Below are 22,862 nucleotides of genomic sequence, written 5' to 3' on the forward strand. Positions count from 1 at the left end.
TCTATCTATCTGGAAAGTCCAGAAGATAGCGGCCCTTTCTGGGTTCCCGCCCCGTCTGTAACCGGATAAAAGAAAACCCACACAAAAAATCAACAAAAAAAATACTCAGATATAGTCACCTATACCTATACCTACGCAACATAACAGTGCTTATATCTAATATAGGGGAGTCCCCTCCCCCCTTTTTTTTCTTTTTTTTTTCTTCTTCATGTTATGCTAACACTATTTTCCATTATTTACCATTATTCTCAGGGTGCCTGCTACATTGACCTTACCTACCCTGACGCCCCCTTGTCTTTTCCTATAGCCAGCAATAGCTCATCAGCTGCTTGCACCGACCTGATGTTGTGCATACTGTTTTTATACATTACTTTCAGTGCGGCGGGAAAGACTAGTTGGGCTACCGCACCGTAGCTTCTAAAAGCCTCAAGCCTCCTCCCAAACTCCCACTGCTTGTCAAGAGTGGTCCTGGACAGATCGGATCGGATATGGAAATTAAATCCCTTCCCACTCACAGGTTTCTGCTTAAGGGCCAGATTAAGTATAGCTTCCTTAAGAGAATACGTGTGAAAGTTCACCAAAATTTTTCTAGGCTTAGTTCTTTGGGGGTTCATTCTGAAGGGCTCTCTATGAATACGTTGGATATCAAGAGCTAGCTCATCCACAGATTGATCCAAACGTAATGCCTCTTTCAACAGCAAGATGACGAATTGCTTAATATCTGAGCCTTCACTCTCCTCCGGGATATTCAAGATGCAGAGATTATTCCGTCTGGCATTATTTTCGATCGTCTCCATCCTCTCCGCCAACGCTTGGTCTTCCTTTTTTTGTAGAGTTTTATATAGCGCGAACTAGACCCGAACCGAATCAGGTATCAGAGCGCTTTACATAGCACAAGTTACGTTTTTACATGAGGACACACACTTTCATTTTTAGGCACGGGGAGATTAAGTGATTTGCCCAGAATCACAGGAGGTTTTGGCGTCGTTACCGAGACTCGAACCCAGATCCCCAGGTCCGAGGTCGAGCGCCTTAGCCGTTAGGATAACTCCTCTCCCCTAAGTTAGGCTAACTCTCTCCTTCCTGAGTTAAATAATATCCGCCTTTGCTTCATCCAGCTACAGGGACAAGCCCGTTACCGTATCCTCTAATGTTTCTGTTCTTAAAGTAAGACCACTGATTTTATTGTCAAGAGATTCACAGAAACACCTAATATCGGCCTGGTTTGCTGCAGAGGTTTCAAACCATTTCTTTATATCTGCAGACAAAGATGTAAACATTGCCTGTAGGGAGGCATGTAGGGGGGCGGCCAAAGTTGTATTGTCGCAGCTGCCAGCCAGTGTACTGGAAAGGAGGGTAGACGCACCGTCTTGTACAATATCCCCTTGTGGTATACCCCCATCAAGGGACCCCAATAAAGGAAGTGGTGGGGCCAATACAAGTGGCGGAGCTAGAACTAAAGCAAGAGGAGGGGGGGTGACAAAAGGACTCTGAAACTACAGGCGCGGGAACTAAAATCTCGCTTTCGTTTGTTACAGCCATTGCTGACGTTACAGCAGCTCCCATGTCAGTCTCCACCCTTGCTACACTAGGCTCTGGGACCATATCCAAAACCGCCGTTCTGTCCGCTGCCATACTGCTTAGTGTACCGCTTTGCGTAACCCCAGCAATCACCACCTCCTCAGGACCCAAAACCCCAGTAGATGACAATGTTTTTTCTGGAGAGCCCTTGGGGGAGAGCTGTTCTGGAAGCAGTAGTACTTGGGGGACCAATTTGAAATAAGACCGGAGCGATGGAGTTATCTTAGACCCAGAACTACTGCTAGGCTTAGAGTCTTTAGGGCCCCTGGCTATTTTACACGTATAGGCTCGTTTGGCCTTGACCTGCCCAGTCAAGAAAGAAGAAACTTTCTTTTTTGTTGTTAGTACACTAGTATTGCCAGAGACAGGAGGAAGAACTAGCTCTACCACATCTATACATGAGTTGGGGCCCGAGTTGAAATGAATAACTACGGAGGCTTGAGCGTTTTTACTTCTTTTTGACCCCTTGCGCTTATCCTTCCTTGAATGCGCTGAACACCCTGATTCTGACTCCAGTGTCCCACAACTCGCTGGTACAGGACAGGTCTCACCTTTATTGCTGGGCCCCCAGCAATAAAGACCTGTCGATGAATGATTATGACCGTTTCCTACTCATGCGTTTTCGCTTGGGTTCCCTACACAGATCGATCAGTTTCCCAGTAGCTAATGATTGGACAAAACAGCTCTGAAAATCCCCATGTGATGACACCTCTGAGCAGTCTACAATGCATGTGTTATTCTTTTGTAAATTTTACACCATTCAGAGAAAAAAATGGATTGTCCCTGTTTTAAAAGAACTAGGAAGGAGGTATTGCCGCCCTGCGTTTTTGGTACTCCAGCAATTAGTCAATTTATGTTGTTTTTTCCGTTTCGGTCTTTTTAAAAAATGTTTTTAGACTGAGAAAAACGATTATAATATGATAAAGTTTTATGATGGTTTTATATGAACAAATTATATTAATAATGTCTGAGGATATTATATGTGCTTTTATGGTTATATATTTGTGTAACTGAATAAAGTATTATTGAATTGAATACATACACAACCAATAAATGATGCACACTACTCAATAAGGAGTCAACACCAATTTATAAAAAATAACCTGTATCTTTATATATATTTAGGCACCAGAATCAAAACATTCAGTTAAGTACCTTTTGCAAGAGAAATACTTTTGGTTTTAAAAGGTTGACCCTGCAAATTTTAGTAGCTGCAATGTTATCCTATGGGAAGAAAAACCAATATGGCATACAGGTAGAGTAGAGCGACTTACGAGACCAATCTCCTGGACTTAAGGTAAGTAAGGGCAAAGTCTAAGGTAGCACCAGCAGGTAATCTCAAGCGGCACTAGGGCGGTCTTGTTCAGTGATGCAATATAGCATCAAGTGCCCAATGTTAGTCTATGGGGATCTGTCTTTGTGGAAAAGGGCTGCAGGTTTGGACCTGGAGGCCAGTCGGGCTGGACCAACAGGGGGGCTCAGGCCTCATGACTCTTGGAAACATGGGGCGCCTTTGTCCTCTTCTCCAAAGGCCGGGGCGATGGAAGCAGAGGTGTCCTTAGGCGTCAGGTTTTCTTCACCAGGAGTGGTTATGGTAGAGAGGACCTGCAAGCAGAGGGTCCACAGCGGGGAAACCCAAGGTAGGCTTTGAGTCTGGAGGGTCTGGGGACCATGTTGACTCAGTTGGTCCTCTTCAGCTTGGGCTAGGCATCTTGGGTAAAGTGGTGCTTTCCAGCGTTGAGGTTTTACAGTATTAGAGCCTCCCAGCTCAGTCTTTGGTACTTGCAGGATGCAGGGGAGCAGCTTCGCTGTTCCATAAGAGTTCCTGGTTCTTGGGTGAATTGTTGGCACTTCTCCCACACTTTGGAGACACAGCAGCTGCAGGACAAGTCGTATTTTAGTGCAATTGTCGAAGTCCGCAAGCAGGCCGGCAGGGTTGGCGCCAAGTCCATTGCTGGGGCTTCTGTTCTATCCTCTTGTGACTCTTCACGTCCATATTCTTCCTTCAGGTCTGATTTTCTAGTGCTAGGGGTTCCCCTAAATACTGAGCTTAGGGGTATTCGGGAAGTGTGAGATAGTAGCCAATGGGTTAGCTACCCCTGGGGTCACTATGCCCCTCTATGTGAACAGTTGCTGTGGGAAGTGGGCATAACTCTGTCTCAGAATCCCTAAGTTTGCCATCATAAAGGTGGCAGACTCTGAGAAGTTGTATCCACTTCAAGTTGATGCCACCTTAGGGGTGGTACAAGCCTGTAGGTAGGCATGCATATCTGCTTACCAATTTTCCCCCTTGTCCAGGTGCCAAAGAGCTCTCGACAAAAGGGGGTCGGCATAGTCTCCTGTGAGGGAAGCCAGATTTGCATAGCAAAGGCGGTGGGCTATTGAAGCTCCCTGCTTTGGAATGCTAATTTGCAGGTCATCCTATGGAAGGTGGTGTAAACACCCCCTGCCCGAGCAGGCTTTATTCCTGACCTCCGGAGAACAAAGGCCTTCAACCTTGCGAGTCAATGTCTTTAGTGGTAGGCTGGCTAAGACCAGTCCATGTACGCACCAGAAGTTGGTAGGTTTTCAGGGGGCCCCTCTAAGGTGCCCTTTGGGTGCATGTATTAATAAATACAACACTGTAATCAGTGTGGGCTCAACAAGAGGTTTGACACCAAACATTTCTGTTTTCAGTGAATGCATCATGTAGCTGAAGAACTTGTTTGTTTTCACCAGCACAGCCCATCCGAAATATATCACAAACTTCTCTTGTTCAAAAGTCAATATTTTATTCCATGATATCCTTGCTTCAACAAGCTTTACTTTGCTGTTCACGATAATAGTCTCAATTGTTTTTAAATTAGGCAGTTATGCCTATGCGGGCCTTTTACTGCAAGACGTGGGTCACACAAATCATATTAGGCAGCTAAATTTATAAGAATATCCCAATGCATTTCGAGCCCTTCGTCGGGGGTAGGAAAAAAACCTCTATTAGTCTTCTATATCAGAGAGCAGTATATCGCTCTCTTATATAGAAGACTAATAGAGGTTTTTTTCCTAGTCAACAGCTACCCCTGAAGACGAAGGCCCAAATAAAAGCCCAGAATGCATTGGGATATTCTTATAAATGTAGCTGCCTAATATGATTTGTGTGACCCACGTGATCCAGTAAAAGGCCCGCATAGGCATAACTTCCTCATTCGAAAATTTTTAGACTATTATCGTGAACAGCAAAGTAAAGCTTGTTGAATCAAGGATATCATGGAATAAAATATTGACTTTTGAGCAAGAGAAGTTTGTGATATATTTCGGATGGGCTGTGCGATTGGAAATTGAGCGCTAGGTGGCTGCAATTGTTCTTGAACACAGGGATGTGTGCCATCTAGTGTTTTCAATTTTGTCTGCACCAAGACACAACCTGCAGTGGCAGGCTGTATGCGTTTGGTGAGGGGTTCTTTAGGGTGACACAATTCGTGCTGCCGCCCCTAAGGAATCTCTTTGGCCTCCTTGCCCTAGGTACCCGGGGTAACATTTACTAGTGAGTTTCAGGGAGTGCTAAAGGTTTTACCAATTGGGGAACCAATTGTACAGTCTTTGGAAAAAAAAGAGATCTGGCACTGGGGACCTGGTTAGCATGAAACCCAGTGCACTTCCAGTCAAAATAACATCAAATACCAGGTAAAAAGTGGGGTGACCATGCCAAAAAGGATCACTATCCTACACTAAGCCATTCAGTTCCTTTCCAATCCACTGCACCTTACACCCACATTAGAGCAGCTATCCGAGGAGCACCTAATCAATCAATCAAGACATTTGTAGAGCGCGCTACATACCCGTGAGGGTCTCAAGGCGCTGGAGGGGGGGGGGGCTAGGGGGTGCTGCTAGTGGTCGAAGAGCCAGGTCTTGAGGAGTCTTCTGAAGGCCGGTAGGGCTTCGGTCTTGGGTCTGCCGTAGGTTGGTGGGGAGGGTGTTCCAGGTCTTGGCGGCGAGGTGGGAGAAGGATCTGCCACTGGCGGTCGTTTTCCGGATGCGGGGGACAGTGGCGAGGGCGAGGCTAGCGGAGCGGAGCTGGCGGGTGGGGGAGTAGAAGTTGAGATGCCTGTTGAGGTATGCTGGGCCGGTCTTGTGAAGAGCTTTGTGTGCTTGGATGAGGAGATTGAAGGTTATCCTCTTGTGGACGGGAAGCCAGTGCAGGTCTCTCAGGTGGGGTGTGATGTGGTTGCGGCGAGGGATGTCGAGGATCAGACGCGCCGAGGCGTTCTGGATGCGTTGCAATAGTCTCAGGAGCTTGGCCGATGTTCCTGCGTAGAGGGCGTTTCCGTAGTCCAGCCTGCTGGTGGCGAGGGCCTGGGTGACTGTTCTTCTCGTCTCGGTGGGGATCCACCTGAAGATCCTGCAGAGCATTCGTAGGGTGTTGAAGTAGGATGAGGAGACAGCGTTGACCTGTTTAGCCATGGAGAGGGTGGAGTCGAGGATGACCCCCAGGTTGCGTGCGTAGTCAGTGGGTGTCGGGCTGTTCCTAGTGTTGTCGGCCACCAGGAGTCTTCCCTGACTGAAGGGGTGGAGCTCAGGATGAGGACCTCCGTCTTGTCCGAATTCAACTTCAGCCGACTGTTCCTCATCCATTCGGCGACTGCCTTCATTCCTTCGTGAAGGTTGGTTTTGGCGGTGTGGGGGTCTTTGGTGAGGGAGATGATCAGCTGGGTGGCGTAGGAGATGATGTTGAGGTCGTGCTGTCGGGCGACGTGGTCAAGGGGTGCCATGTAGATGTTGAACAGCGTTGGGCTGAGGGAGCAGCCCTGGGTTACGCCGCAGATGATTTCGGTGGCAATGGAGCGGAAGGGGGGGGGGGCAGATGCTCTGGGTTCTACAGGAAAGGAAGGATGTTGTCCAGTCCAGGGCCTTCTCTTGAATCCCCACATCGTGTAGGCGTGTTCGTAGTGTGCGGTGGCAGACCGTGTCGAAGGCGGCTGACAGGTCCAGGAGGATGAGTGCTGCTGTTTCTCCGTTGTCCAGCAGGGTCCTGATGTCATCGGTGGCGGCGAGGAGGGCGGATTCAGTGCTGTGGTTGCTGCGGAACCCGGACTGGGACGGGTCCAGGATGCTGTTCTCCTCGATGAAGCGGGTCAGCTGTTTGTTGACGATTTTCTCAGTGACCTTCGCCGGGAACGGAAGCAGGGAGATGGGTTGAAGTTCTTGAGGTCCTTGGTGTCCGCCTTGGGTTTCTGGAGTAATGTGTTGATCTCGGCGTGCTTCCAGCTTTCCCGGAGATTGCTGTCTGTCTTGAAGGAGATGTTGATTACTTTCTGGAGATGGGGTGCAATGGCTGTGCTGGCTTTGTTGAAGATGTGGTTGGGGCGTGGGTCTAGCGGTGATCTGGAGTGGATGGTGTTCATGGTCTCGCTGGTGTCCTCGTCGTTGACGCTGGTCCATGAGAGCAGGCGGTTGGTGCCGGTGGTGGTCATGGGGGCGATGGTTGTTGGGGTGGTTGTGGCGTTGAAGCGGCCATGGACATTGGCGACCTTTTGGTGGAAGAAGGTGGCCAGCGTGTAGCACAGGTCTTGCGAAGGCGGGATGTCGTTTGTGTTGGAGCTGGGGTTGGAGAGTTCATTCACGATGTTGAAGAGCTCTTTGCTGTTGTGTGCGTTATCATCCAGGCGGTCTTTGAATGAAGTCCTCTTGGCGGCTCTGATAAGTTGATGCTGTCTGCGGGTGTCGTTCTTGTAGGCTGAGTAGGTGTCCGGTGTTCGTTCGCGGAGCCAGTTCTTCTCCAGTTTTCAGCAGGTTCGTTTGGAGACCTAGAGTCCTTCGGTGAACCAGGTGGCTCTCTTGTTGGTGTGGATGTTGGAGGGAGTCTTGAGTGGGGCGAGGGTGTCGGCGCAGTCGTTGATCCATTCTCTGAGGTGGCGGGCGGCGGTGTTTGGGTCGATGGAGTCAACGGGTGGGCTCTGGGCAAGGGTGGTGGTTAGCTGGTCTTCTGTGACCTTGCTCCAGCGGCGTCGAGGCATCGGTTGGGTGCGTTGGTGCATGGTGGGTTTCTTGAAGGTGAAGTGGATGCAGTGGTGGTCGGTCCAGTGGGGTTCGGTGGTGTGGTTAAAGGAGATGTAGGGGCTTGCGATGAAGATAGGGTCCAGCGTGTGGCAGGCGGCGTGGTTTGGTGCTGTCTGAGTCAGAGGTTGTCGAGCGGGGTGGTGGAGTTAGTGTCGTTGTTTTCGAGGTGGAAGTTCAGGTCCCCGAGGAGGATGTAGTCCGTGGAGGCGAGGGCGCGTGTGCTGATGATGTCGGCGATGGAGTCGGTGAACTGTGTTCGGGGTCTGGGGGGCCTGTAGACGAGGGTTCCTCTGAGGGTGGTGTTGGGGTCGGCGTGAATCTGGAAGGGCATGGATTAGGCGGTGCTGAGGTTTTTGTCGGTGTTGGTCAAGACTCTGATGGTGTTCCAGTGGACGATGGCGATTCCTCCTCCTACGCCGTTGGTGCGGTCCCTGCGTATGATCTTGTAGCCTTCCGGGATGGCTATGGCGATGTCGGGAGCTGAGGTAGGGTTCAGCCAGGTCTCCGTCAGAAAGGCGATGTCTGGGGATGTAGAGTCGAGAAGGTCCCATAGTTCGACGGCGTGTTTGCTGGTGGAGCAGGTGTTGAGGAGTATGCATCTGAGGTGGTTGGGTCCTTCGGTTGGTGGTTTTGCGGGACGAGTGCTGGTGAAGCTGCAGTTCCGGCAGGAGAAAGATCCTTGGGTGCGCTTCGGGATGGCCTGGTAGCAGGTGTGTTCTCGTCCGGGGTTGAGTGCGTGGAGACTGCTGGCATCGTAGTGTTGTCGGGCGTTGTGGTGTTTGCGGGGGCCAGGGGTTCTGGTGCTGGGCGCGGTTTAGGCACAGATGGGCACAGACGGGCTTGCATTAGGCGCGCCAGCGGCGCGGCCGCGCAGCGTCCTCCGTATATGGGTAGATGGGAGGGAGGGGCAGCTGGGAGGCGGGAGCGGTCAGTCTAAGGGCGAGCGGGGGACGGGCCACAGGTAAGCAGCGGCGGGAGCGGAGGGCAGAGTGGGGTGCGGGCAGAAATGGGGAGCAGGGCAAGTGGCAGAGTTGAAGACACAAAATGCACAAAATACAAAGACGGGGATACAGAAGAAAAGGGGGCAACAAAGAAATTCATACAGTAGGCACTATGTGGGGCAGAGGAGCGACGAACCCACGGCAGCAGGAGTGGGAGAGGCACAGACACAGTGGAGGTGCTGTGCGGCGTGGGGAGCGGCCTGACCTGCAAGCAGGGTCAAGGGTCGCTCTCACTGCCGCGCAGCGGCCTCCATATTTGGGTAGGTGGGAGGGGAGGGCATAGCGGGGTGCGGGCAGAAAGGGGCAGAGGGTAAACGTTGGGTGGCAATGGCGGGAAAAAAGACTGTGGTCCAGCGGGCGGAAGTGGGGGCAAGAACGGGTTAAAAAATACAGTAAATAAGGGTAAAATACAGTAAAAAGAGAACACAGTGGTCAGAGTGAAGCGAGAAAAGAAAGACAAACAGGGCAGAGAGAGCGGTAAAAAGCAACTAAAACACTGCTACCAGAACGGGATCGAGGGCAGCCTCGAACCCGGCGTGGATGTGCTGGCTGGCTTCAAGGCAAAGCTGAGCACCACGGAGCTGCCGGGGAGAGTGATGTCCTGGGACCAAGGTCTTGGGCTCACCTAGACCGTTTGTTGCAGGAGGTTCTGGCCCTCTTGTCCAAAATGGCCAAAGAGAGGATACTGGCCTTGGAAATAAGGACTGGTTGTTACTCTCCCTGTTACCTCATTCCATAGAATGGAGACCTTTGTTTTATTTTAAAGCTCAGTCCTCTGAACACCTTTCTGGAGAAGAACAGATTCAAGTTGCTCATGCTGTCCCAGGTTCTGTTTGCCCTGGACTGGAAAGTACCTTTGAACCTGCAAAACGTTTACTTTTATGTACCCGGCATGCAGTCTCCCAGACACTACTTGAGATTCAAGGTTGGGCAGGGGCATTTTCAATTTGCTGTGCTCTCCTTCGGCCTCACGAGGGCTCCCTGGGTGTTCATGAAGGTGATGGTGGTGGTTATAGCGCACATATGGTGGTCAAAGTGCCAGCTTTCCCTTACCTTGACGACTGACTCTTGAAGACGGGCTCACTGTAGGTTGTCATAGACTACCTCCAGACAACTGCAAAGCTCCTAATATCATTGGGGTTTACAATCAATGTCCTGAAGTCACTTCTTAACTGCTTTGCAGAGGCTCTCCTTCATTGGAGCTGTCCTAGATCTGGTGCAATTTTAGGTGTTCCCTCCACCCCGAGTCCAGGACATTCAAGGTACGACCTAGATGTGTCAACCGTGGTCCTGGGTCTCAGTGAGAATAGCTCTCAGGCTTAAGAGACTTCTTGGCACCATGCGCCCGGCTGGTCAGCCATTTTAGGTGGCATATGCAGACTCTGCAGTAAAACCTGAAGTCACAGTGGGTCCATCCTCAGAAGAATCTATCCGATTCCTTCTAGGTTTCAGAGGAGACCGCACAAGACCTGCAGTGGAGACTCAACCACAGTTGGACCAGCTGCAGACCCCTCTACCCTGCCCAACCAGGTGCTAACAGTGGTGACAAATGCACTGTTGCTGAGATAGGTAGATCATCTGGGAGAGGTGGAGATCATAGGACTCTGGTCTCTGGCAGAGATCTGTCTCCACATCAAATTGTTCGAGTTGCAGACCATTCATCTGCTGCTGAAAGCCTTCTACCATCCATCAAAGGGAGGTAGGTTCAGTTCCTGACCTATAACACCACCTCCATGTGGTACTGCAACAAGCAGGGCATGTTGGTGTCCTGGGTCCTTTGCCAGGAGGCCCTCAGTCGCTGGAGCCGACCTGAGCAGCAGGGCATTTCTCTGGTCATCAACCTACTGGAGGGATCTTTGAGCACCAGGGCTGAAGAGCTCAGCTTGTAGCGCCTAGTGGATCACAAATGGTGGTTACACTCTGAAGTCCCACAGGGTGTCTTCCAGCAATGACGAGAACCATGGCTAAATCTTTTCAGCACCGTCAAGAGCGCATACAAATGCCTCAATGTACTACTTGCGCAGGTCAGGAAGCAGCTTTACTCGCCACTTCATGGTTGGCCATGTGCCACTCCCAATGCAGATTGTGTTATTCCCTACTGGCGCATCTTGGTGGTCATGCCTATGCCCCAATTTGCACTGTGTAAAACAGCGCCATAGGTGGGGTCTGACTGCTGAGCTGAGGCTTGGATCGGGGGTTGCCTATTTGTAAGCTGTTGCCTTGCTTTTAATTTGGATATTGTCTTTAAAGGAATGTTGTGGAAGGTGGGATGTTGAAATCTTAGATACTGTATAACTGCCGGCAACTGCCAAGAACAGTTTGTCCTCACATTGGATTAACCAACAGAAGGTGCAGTCATTGTGGTGAGCTAGGTTGTAGCACTCTTCTTCTTGTGTGCAGTCCCACAGAGTCACATTTTCCGTGAATTATTAGCTTCTGCATTGAGATTACAGTAGGCTAGCTTGGTAGTTTACCTTCTGCAGAGATATGAAAATAACTTGGGGTTTGCAGAAATAAAACACATTGGGACCAACTCAGCCTGTTACCGTTCTAATTCTAATTTAGCCCAATGAAATCGGCTACTCCTACACATCTGGGGACCGTAGTGTTGTATTTACAAACACTGTTACTCTAGAGTAAAGGACTAGGAACATGTTTGATTGGAGATGGGAACTACCTTCAGCACTGCAGTGTGGGGTCTATACTTTTTCAGCTAAAAGTTTTTTATAAAGCCAAACCATTTTCAGTAACTGTGTGTTTGAGGCATGTGAGCTGTAGATCACATGCTATGCATAGCTCGCCATCTGGAGTTGGGTCCAGATGTTTGCACTTTGTTTTTCTTCGAAGAAGTCTTTCCAGTAACGAGGTAGGTGACTCCTCCTTTCGGTGATAGTACACATGGACATCAAATCCATTGTTGGATTGTTTTTTTCTGCCATCGGGTTCAGATGACTATTGATGCACTCCGGTTCTCGGAACCCTTCGACACGCAATCCACTACCCTCGACGGCATTGTTATCGATCGCAATTTCCCATTCTTCGCGTTTCGTATCAACTGGAGACAACTTCGATCGGAAAACTCAGGGCAGGCCGTCTGGCCTACCTGCGCTGACAGCACCAGCAGTCAATGGAACGGACTTCCTTCAAGTTCTGCCCCGCGTGTTGTGCTAAGTTTCCACGCACCAACTTACATGAAGTGTGCAACCTCTGCCTATCCCCAGAACACGACGAGAGGACTGCAACGCGTGCCGATCGATTTGATCGAAGAAGATGCTTTGTGACCGTCTGGCTCGACGTCACGAGATGCAACATATAAACGGTTCAGCACGGACATCCTCGGTGAGTATTCCAACACAGAACATCACGCTCAAGGAGCCGAGGAAAAACAACAACATATCTCCCTGTCCGAAGCAGACTCTGATATGGAAGTAGAGGAGCAGGTTACTCCGGCTCAACGTACCGTGAGTTAAGTTACCCCCTTGGCCCCTCATCAAACAAAGAAAAAGACTCTGGTCCCTCCTCTGCCTTCGGGCCAAGGTCGGCACTGACAAGTTTCGGATGCCCCGGGCTCAGCATCGAAACACAAAGAAAAGTCTTCCTGCTTGGGCTCGAGTCGTCCCCATATCGGTGCCCAACCAATACCTTTGGCACCGAAAGCCAAACCGAAACATCTCTCAATGCCTGTCCCATCGGTATCCAAAATTCCACCTTCAGCACCGAACGCTTCGGAAACTAAACCTTTGACCCCATCACCGGTGAGTAAGGACAAAGACATTCTGTCTAAAGAGCCTCAGCCCGATGCAACGCTGTCGGATCTGAAGCAGAAAAAGCTGGTGATACACCCAGAATCTGGTCTTGTACATGCCACCCTTCCAAAAAAACGGAAAATAGACCAGCTAGAGGACTACCACATTCCTCTCAAAAGGGAACGTGAGGATACTAACCCTTCTCCACCTTACATTCCACCGCCTTCCCCTACTGATCTCAACTTACTTATTACACCCACAACCTCACCACCACTATCACCTGACCCACAGGATGGCGGGGATGGTGATGGGGATGAGGATCAAGATAGGCCACAGGATACTGGCCCCTGGGAGGATTATAACACTGACCCAAACATGGATAATGACCCTGATCTATATCCGTCCAGACCTTCGCCACCTGATAACATTGGATATATTCAGCTACTTAACAGAGCCGCTCAGTATCACGGGGTGAAGCTACATAAGAAGCCATTAGAAGAGGACTTTCTATTTGAGACCCTTAGTTAATCTCAAAGAACCACCCATACACTGCCAATTCCTAAAGGCAAGTTAAAGCACGCAGATGACATTTTCAAAGATCCTGTAAGGGCAAGAAAAATCACGCCTAGAGTGGAGTAAAAATATAAGCCTGCACCTATTAACCAAAGGTCAGTTGCCCTTAGACTCTCTTGTGGTTACCAACGCAGGTAAGAGAGCTAACTCACAAACCACAGGTGAGGTCCCTCCTCCTGACAAGGAGTCCAAGCTAATTGATGCCTCGGGCAAAAGAGTATCTTCCCAAGCGGCTAATCATTGGTGCATTGCTAATACAGAAACGTTGTTGGCCCGTTATGATAGGGCTCAGTACGATGAGTTAGAAAAACTCATGCAATTTCTCCCTGACAAGCATAAGACTAGAGCTAATGATCTTATTCAGGAAGGCAAACTCATTACTAATACTTCCATAAGATGTGCACCAGACACGGCAGCTTGCGCAGTAAACACTAGCGTACTATTAAGCAGGCATGCTTGTTTGAGAATCTCAGGATTCAAGCCTGAGGTGCAAACGCCCATTCTCAAGCAACCATTTGATAAAGAAAATCTCTGTGGCCCAGCAGTTAATAACTCGCTGGAAACAATTAAAAAAGACACAGAGGTCGCAAAGTCCATGGGGGCTTTGCAGACATCTACAAATAGGGGTTCCTTTCGCCACTCCTTTTACAGGGGTTGCTCCAAGACTGTATATCCACAGAAACTCCCTCCCTCTTACAAAGGTAATAACCAATAAACTTCATCAAGAGGCTACTTTCGGGGGGGTTTTAGAGGAAACAACGGGAAGGGAAGAGGTAGAGGCAACTCAACACGCACTTCTCCTGCACACAAACCGTGACTTCCTTCTGGCACCCCGAACATTCTACTCCTGTCAGGGGATGTCTCTCTCATTTCCTGCCTGTCTGGAATTCAATAACCTCAGACAAGTGGGTACTACAAATTATCCAATATGGTTACTGCTTGGACCTTACAGACATTCCCCAAATATTCCTCCAAGAACACATAAGAACATATCACCATTCTCAGACAGGAGGTTCTCTCTCTGTTGGAAAAACATGCTATAGAGCTAGTCCCCTTACAATACCAAGGGATAGTCCCTGTATTTTTTAATTCCTAAAAAGGATGGGTCTCTCATGTCTATACTAGACCTCAGAGAACTAAATTTACGCATTCAGTAGGACCATTTTCACATGGTCACACTTCATCTAGGCGACTTTCTATCCACTCTGGATTTAAATGACGCTTATTTCCATATTCTCATACACCCTGCTCACCGCAAATACCTCAGGTTTGTGGTAGAGGGTCAGCATTATCAATTCAAGGTCCTCCCATTCGGAGTAGCTACCGCACCCAGGGTTTTTACGAAGTGCTTGGCAGTAGTCACAGCTCATCTAAGAAGACAAGAAATTCACGTTTTCCTATATCTAGACGACTGGTTCATAAAAGCCAGCTCGCAACAAAGCTGCCTACGCCACACTCAAAAAACTGTTGAGCTTCTCCACAAACTTGGGTTCACTTAAATCTGACCAAGTCTCATTTGCAACCATCCAACATACAGGAGTATCTAGGAGCCACAATAAAAACTCAAAAAGCTCTAGCATGTCCCACCCCAGCCAGAATCCGCAACATGCAGACTCTAATCTCTCAGTTTCGGCCCCAACACTCATTACCAGCTCGAGTGTTTATGCCACTACTAGGAATGATGGCGTTTTGCATCCTAATTGTACCTTACGCAAGACTTCGAATGCGTCCTCTCCAAGAATTTTTGGCATGTCAATGGAACCGGGCTCAGGGTCAGTTATCAGATCTGGTGTTGGTGGACAGCCACGCACATCACTCTCTGCAGTGGTGGAATATACAAAACCTTTCAAAAGGGCGGCCCTTCATCGACCTGGTTCCACAGATAGTGCCAACAACAGACGCATCGTTCACTGGTTGGGGTGCTCATCTCCAGACGCATACAATTCAGGTCATGTGAAGCCTGCAGCTCATCTAGAGCTGCTAGTGATTTTTCTAGCGCTAAAAGCGTTTCAAGGTCATCTAGTTGGCAAAGCTGTACAGATCCGTACAGACAACATGACAGCAATGTACCACATACAGAAACGGGGGGGGGACGACAATCTCCAGCTATCACAGCTAGCACCGACCATCTAGACATGAGCCACATATCACAAAATGTTTCTCCTTGCAGAACACCTTCCAGGAGTAAACAATCAGATTGTAGATCTGCTCAGTCGTCAAAGACAACAGATCCACGAATGGGAACTCCACCCTCAAGTTCTCCTCCCATTCTTCCAAATGTGGGGATTTCCAGACATAGATCTGTTCGCCACAAATCTAAACGCAAAATGCCCAAACTTTTCATCCAGACATCCACACCCATTGTCCAAGGGCAATGCACTATGGATGAATTGGTCAGGGATATTTGCCTAAGCTTTTCTGCTTTTTCGCCTCTATCACTCATTCTGTTAGTGGTTCGGAAGCTCAGACAGGCGTCCCTGACATTAATCCTAGTTGCTCACAACCCTGTTGGAGCTCTCAGTAGTTCCTCCCCAAAAACTACACCTCACTCCCAATCTGCTCACTCAGAGCCATAGAGAGATAAGACATCCAGATCCCAGCCATCTCAACCTTGTGGTCTGGCACCTGAAATCATCGAGTTTGGCTACCTTAATCTTCCGCCAGATTGCATGAACATTATCAAAGAGGTTAGACGTCCTACCACAAGAGCATGCTATGCAGCAAAGTGGAAGCGATTTGTGATGTACTGTAATACCAATCAAATAGACCCACTGGACGCTTCACTTCAAAACATAATTTGCTATTTACTACATCTGCAGCGTTCCAATTAGCGTACTCTTCCATACGATTACATCTTGCTGCAGTAGCTGTATACCTACAAAACAGACAACATCTGTCTCTTTTTAGAGTGCCTGTCATTAAAGCATTTATGGAGGGACTTAAGAGAATCATTCTTCCAACGCTTTCACCTGCTCCAGTGTGGAACCTCAACATTGTACTCTCCAGGCTAATAGGTCCACTCTTTGAACCATTGCATAGATGTGAAATACAATTTCTTACTTGGAAGGTAGCTCTCCTCATTCTTAGAAATACATCAAAACAAAGTGGTTCTCCAGACTAACCCCAAAATTTCTACCAAAGGTCATTTCTGCTTTTCATATCAATCAATCTGTTGGGTTACCTGTGTTTTTCCCTCAACCAGATTCTGTGGCAGAGCGTGCTTTACACACTTTAGGTGTGAAAAGAGCAATTCTTTACTATATAGAAAGGACAAACCCTTTCCACAAAACAAAACCACTATTTGTCGCTTTTGCTCCACCACATAAGTGCAATCCAATATCAAAATTAGGCATTGCAAGGTGGATAGTCAGGTGCTTTCAAATATGCTATGCAATAGCAAAAAGAACTTTAACAATTCCCCCTAGAGCGCACTCCACTGGCAAACATAGGGCTTCTATGGCATTTTTAGGAAACATACCCATAGATGATATCTGCAAAGCTACAACATGGTCTGCAAGACAGCAAGCTAGTGTGGGCCAGGCAGTTTTACGTACATTATTTCAAACCATTGCAACAGCACAGGATATCCACCGCTTCAGGAGATAACTGCTTTTTAGTCTGTGCACAGCATGTGATCTACAGCTCACCTGCCTCGAACGTAAAATGCTACTTACCCAGTATGTATCTGTTCTTGGCGTGTAGAGCTGTAGAGTCGCATGCGCCCACCCACCTCCCCGGGTACCTATACCTTTTGCAGTTACATCTTACGTAGATACATATATACATGGACATCTCTTACTAACTCCATTATCACCCTCTGATGGCAAACAATCTAACAATGGAGTTGATGCCCATGCACACTATCGCTGAAAGGAGGAGTCGCCTTCCTCGTGACTGGAAAGACTTTTTCGAAGAAAAACAAAGTGCTAACATCCGGGCCGAAAACACCAGATGGCGAGCTATACACAGCATGCGACTCTACAGCTCTACATGCCAAGAACAGATGCATACTGGGTAAGTAGCATTTTCCTTTTAACGTTACAATTATGGGTTGTAGAGTATGTACCTAGTGGTAAATGTTCACCCATGGAATTTTTTGTCTCTAGTTCTGACTAGTTCTATCTACCATGTCCTGCAAATAGCTATCTCAGCTCATGCCAACCAGAACTTATCATTAACAGCCTTCTTTTTCCACAGACACAGGATTGTCTACGGACTCTGTGACACCTGCCCCCCGTGCAACAACTCCAGTACCGCAACCGCAGTGAAGATAGCAGCCATTTTTCTACTGTCTATCCCTCCTGCCCCAGTGGAGGACCACTTTGTTGTGGATAAGGGCAATGGAGCTGGTGGACAAACTGGAGAGCCAAGAAGAAATGGACCCTGCCTTCCACTTCAGAGATTGAAAACAAGGGCACTCTTCTTGGAAAGAAAAACAAAACACACAAAAATTGAAGACCCTTCTTTGAGATTTTATTCTTGTGTTTTAAAAATGTTTTGCTCTACAGTTCTGCGCGGTGAATGGGCCTTCTGATTGGACAGAGTCGTTGCCCAATTTCAGAGGATGCCATCCAGCTCTGAAGCAGAAAAGCAGCTTTTGTTTTATTTATGAATTGAAGAAGTCTGTCAGTTTCCTTTTTTATTTACTTCAAGCATTTTATGTAACTGTGCTTTAAGGCACCTTCCAGTTACCCATTCCTCATTGTAGCGATATTCTGGAAAAATGGAGATGAGGTTACGGGGTGGTGTGTACTAAGAAGAAAAGACCAGTTCTCAGACCTAAGTGGCCATGGATGGCATTTAGAGTATGGCTATATTAGTGGCGACACAGCTACAAAGCATACAGAGAAGAGGGGATCTTTCACTAGTGTAACAGAACTAGGACATCAACAGTCTACCATTGGCAGAAATTCTTGACATCTCTACTTGAAGTCTCTTGGAAAAAACGGAACGATATTCATTGGTTTGGATAGCACCCTGTAAGAAGCTACTGGCAAATCTGGCTACCGTGTCTGACTGCAGTGCTTCTAGTAAGCTGGTTTTTGACTACACACAAGGCAAGTGCAGGCCTACAGAGTACTCTTTTTGTCATTTCCTTGTATTCTTCCTCCTTCCTTCCCACAATGAGTGTGTCCCACTGCTAGACTACACTATGTGTTCAGAGTTTTATCCCACTATTGGGGCAGCCTGATGGCCTGAGCATCTGCACCTGTGCTGATTTATTAAACTGTATGGCTTGTAAAAACTTGAGATGCAGCACCAAATGATCAAAATGTTCTAACTTAAATGAAAACTGGCCTGTAAAATGTCTATAGAATCTAGTAAAGAAGTGCGGTATTAGTGGACAGATAAAGAAAGACCGTGGTCTATGTGTGTGTATACAAGACCCAGTCTCCTTTCTTTTGACCCGTTTACCTTCTGGATATTTTGTATTTCTTGCCTGCAGGGCTGTCTGCATTTACAACACCGCTTGTGTAGTGAAGTGTCAAGCCTGCTGCATGCCCACCATTGCTTCTCTATTTTGCTATTTCTAAATTCTTTTTCTATATTGGTCTGATTTGATCATCAAGCATGATTGGACCTACAGGCAAATAGGGGAATTCCTAAAACACTGACATCTTTTACAAAGCCAGTAAAGTTAGAGCAGACTAGGTCACGTGTTGGGCGATGTTGGTTGTACAGTAGATTCTACCCCAGCTCTTCTGTCTTTCGTGGTCAGGCTTTATGTGTGCCTGACATTGCCATCTGGACCAGCTTTTCCTAAGCATGAGTTGGTCAAAAAATGTGCGGTTTCTGTGGTGCCCCAAGGTTTACCGTGTATGGGCATTGAAATTATTTTTGGGATCTGATTAACAAGCTTGATTCTTCTTTTCCACCACCCAGCTTGTAGTTTGTACAACTGTTAGAGCAGAATGCTTGGCAGCTGAGTTAGTATTTCATGTTTCAAGGAATGGTACCCCTTTTGGGGATGGGTCTCCCTTTAACATCCCGGCCCTTTCTCCCTTTTTCTTGCCTTTTAACCTTCTTGAGCATCATCACCTGAACACCTTCTCTGCCTCCCATCCCCCCAACTTGCGCTTTTAATAAACATTTATCCCTAAGTGAAGTTTCCTCGGGCTATCATTAATCATTTTAGACGTCTTTCAAACATATGGAATGTCTTCTGTAATATTATCTCAGCTGTCAAGCATTCTGTTCTAACAGTTTGATTAGGTCAGATCCTTGTACATAGTTGCATTCCTTAGCAGTTTGTTGCAGACTAATATTTTCCTCTTGTCCTTCTTACACATAAGTAGAATTGGTTTAGACTAGATATTAGGGGAAGGATGAAGGAAAGAAAAGATCGAAGGAGAGGCCAGCACATGGAGGTTGACGACCTCCCTTGCCAAAGATCATTATTAAATTGTATGGAACATAGCAGCCCTATGTCACTAAATTCTGATGCCTATCCTGCTGCCACCCACTACCTTTTTGTACTGAATACAGTGGTCTGTGGCTGGATCACTTATTACTGATTTCAGGGCATGCTTGTTGGGTATACCTTCCAGAAGAATTGATTAAAAGTCCTTAGAATATGTTGACTACTGAGAGGCGCTGCTTCCATGTAGCCCGGTGGAGAGGAACAGCAAGATCTTTCATGGCTCGGTTACAGTCCGCTCTCTAGGTGGAGTGGCCAAAATTCCAGAGAGGATGTCAGCTGACTGTTCTTTCACCCACAGACAATCTGGAGATCTGAAGCGAAGAATATATTGACTGAACTCTCATCCCATGGCCAGATGCCTTCCCTATGTAGTTTTGGCAGGCCTGAGATTGAAAGCACAATTGAAGTCCCATCCCACCTCAGATCTGAGTGTGATGCAAAAGTGAAGCAATCATTTAGAATGACAGTCTCCCACCCCACCTTTAAGTCACTGTACAGAAGTCAGTTAATTAATGGCAATAGAGACTCTGCTTGCCAGAGACAAATTACGCCAAAAGGTGGTTTCTCCAGAAAGGCACCAAGGCTCAAGTAGTCAAAAAATCGAAATTGTGACCGAACCGGTGCATGTACACACAGAAAATATTTATTTATAAGAATGCCGTACTTAATGAGCGTGTTAAATACTTTTAAATGGCTATGCTTCGGGTAAGTGGTGCAGGAACTTGTCTCACAGAGACCTGCTCTCCAAAGCAAACTTGTCTGTACACTCTCAGCATCTGAGCTTTTGTCCAAACTTCCAACTTCACATAGGAGGAGACAATGATAGCTGAATGCTCCAGCTCATGTACCTTCTTTCTGGCCAGCTCTGGCACTGGCTCACTGTTGACCTGCGAGTGACTACTTGAGCAAGATGGTGCCATCTGAACAGGCCATGATGTGAAGGGTTTTGTTACATTGGAGGCTACTGTAAATTGAGATGTATACATTAATTTGAGCATAGTTTGTGGTTATTGTATTAATGTTGGAAATTGTGGTTTTGCCTTCAGCATGTTGCATCTCAAACTCTGGCGGTTAGCGTGATGGCAGTAGCTTGTGGGCTACCTGTTTCCCATACCAGACCAACCCATTGATGCTTGGGTCCAAACGTTTAAGGGCAAGTGGAATTGGCAACAGTGGTCCCATCTCTCACTTGTGATTAATATCATTGTCTTTCTGTTTTGGTAATTTGAGCGGTTAACCCATTTACAAGTATGGGTCCAGTAGCAATTTCACAAAAAGCACCTGCCATTTCTGATTTATTTTTTACCAGGCTCTTGTATGATTCCCCTCCCCCCACCTCACCCCGAAAGAGAAGAAAGGGTTAATGGGTCAGCTTCCTTGTCACCACAGAACATTTGCTAAATATCTCAGTATGGAACCCAACCTTTCAAGGCTCTACATCGCTGTTTGTTAATCAAAGAGACATATCCTTAATTATAAAAAATAAGATGTCATCACTAGATAAATTGATTAATGAATTGCAATATGAAACATCATGCCTCTACTGGAATGTATTTTATTTTCAGTGGTGTTGGGTCATTTGGCTGTCACCATGCCTGTGCTCCCCAACTCAGATTTGCATAGCCTTGCCCAACTCTTTCTTTCCATAAGAGTCCTTTTGGATTATCCTATTCCTCGGTACAGACACTTGTAATTGGCCATCGTGATTTTTGCCACTGGAGCTGCTTAAAAGTGCACTATTTTATCCAAAACACGGTTGATTATGGTGTCTGGCTTTTTTATTTTCTGAAAAAGCGCTTCCTGTATTTCCTTTTGAAACTTGTATTTTATGTATTTTTATTTGTTTTCTTTGTCAAGGTGGGGGTTGTGGGTGGGAGAGCGCGCCTTGCACTTTACTGAATGAAGGGTTTTTTAAAGAAAAAGTTTAGCTGCTGGGAAAGAAGGGATTAGAAGTCCAGTATTGATGCATGGTGGTGGCTTGGGTAGGTGATTGGGGTGATTATTGCTATGAAAAAGGAAAGAAAATGTGTGTGTCTTGGAGGGGTGAGAGGTCTTCCTCTTCAGGTATTTTATTTCCTGAGCACTAGTGTTTTTTATTTTTAATATTTTTTTTAAATGTTTATGCTGGGAGACTCTGATATGTTTGTTATGTGCCCGTGAACCTTGTGCTCTGTGTCTGTGTAGACTGCCACTCCCAAACCTCTAAAGTGAAGCTGCTGAGGGGGAATAAAAAAACATAAAAATCTGCCTCAATGATTTCATGTGTCTTCCTTCGCTAATGTGTTTTTTCGAGCAATATGGTCTGTCTTCTGAAGATATCCCTCATAGGGACGGGCATGATGTTTTCTCTTCATATATATCCATCTTTTCTTCAGCACTACCTGTCACTTTGAATATATTGTTTTACATGTGGTATCTAACTGGTCAATGGTTACAACATTAGCAAGTGACTGAATTTTCTCTGATTGGTGGGACACCTTTCCTCGATAGCTGACCAATGCCATGTTCTATCAGAGATTTTGATGGCCTTCCCCTTGACACAGCCAAAAACCAAAGCCACTGATCTTCACTAACAAGTGCATTTGCTGCTCTGCTTCCAGGTCTGAGAGTAAGCCATCAATGCATTGTACGAGGACACCATCTTCTGTCACCATAACCATGCCTTCACCATCAATTACGACCACTTTGGTGCCAATGGTTGCATTGACTTTTACACAGTCCATTCTGAGCAAAAATGACACTACTGACTGTGATTTCTTGCCTATTAGAATTATATTGCAGGATCCACCACAACCACTTGATAACTCTTCTTCCAGTCTTGGAGTATTTGAATATTAGATGAACTCTCAAGGCAGACCTCAAGAGGAAGGACCTCGTTACCTACACATCAAGTCTGGTAACTCTGAAGAAAATTACTCCTATGCATTTGCTTCTTTTTCAGAAGCTACAATCCTTTCTAAAAATAACCTGCATTTCTGCAACCACCCATTATTTTCTAGACCATGAGACAAACGATGTACAATCTCTCCAAAAGCCATCTGCCTCCACACTAATATCTTTTACCAGGACTGCACCAACTAGTGCATCAGGCTCCACAAGGAATACCTACCTACTCCTCGTCTTCAACTTTAAACCTGTCTGGGTCAGTCAGTACTTCAAGTACCATAAACCACAGTCTGCTTCTTAGCAAACAAGTCCATCAGTACCACTAGAACCTAACCAGTGCTTTCTGGACAGCATGTTCATTTGTTAAGACAAAGGCCTTCCCAAATTGTCATCACAATCTCCCAGCTCCAAAACCACAGGAGCAGAAGCACTGAGAACACATTGACTGCCTGAATGACAATGATGCTCAGGAATTTAAAACGTCAGTGGATTTAAGATGATGGTTACCAAGGGGAGTAACACCAAGAATGGATTTCTTATATAACCGCAGATGACCCAAATCTTGAATTTGTCTCTGGGCAATATATTTAGGGGTTTCATACGTTGACAATGCTTCTCAGA

The 22,862-nt window shown here is 47.0% G+C and overlaps 1 protein-coding gene across 5 annotated transcripts in view; it reads left to right on the plus strand.

Annotated features, from left to right (window-relative positions):
• SMARCC2 (SWI/SNF related BAF chromatin remodeling complex subunit C2) overlaps positions 1 to 21,602 on the plus strand; it is a 588,171-nt gene extending 566,569 nt beyond the window's left edge. For 2 of the 5 annotated variants that reach the window (XM_078686227.1, XM_078686241.1), the window contains exon 28: positions 17,132 to 21,602. In XM_078686227.1, coding sequence (XP_078542353.1) covers positions 17,132 to 17,202 — 71 coding nt within the window. In that variant the 3' untranslated portion in view covers positions 17,203 to 21,602. The remainder of the gene's footprint in view (positions 1 to 17,131) is intronic. The other 3 variants (XM_078686236.1, XM_078686233.1, XM_078686231.1) reach the window with 2 other exon arrangements.
• Positions 21,603 to 22,862: the final 1,260 nt, after the last annotated feature.

The sequence above is a fragment of the Lissotriton helveticus genome, chromosome 1_1 (genome assembly GCF_964261635.1).
Source record: "Lissotriton helveticus chromosome 1_1, aLisHel1.1, whole genome shotgun sequence".
Taxonomy (NCBI): domain Eukaryota; kingdom Metazoa; phylum Chordata; class Amphibia; order Caudata; family Salamandridae; genus Lissotriton; species Lissotriton helveticus.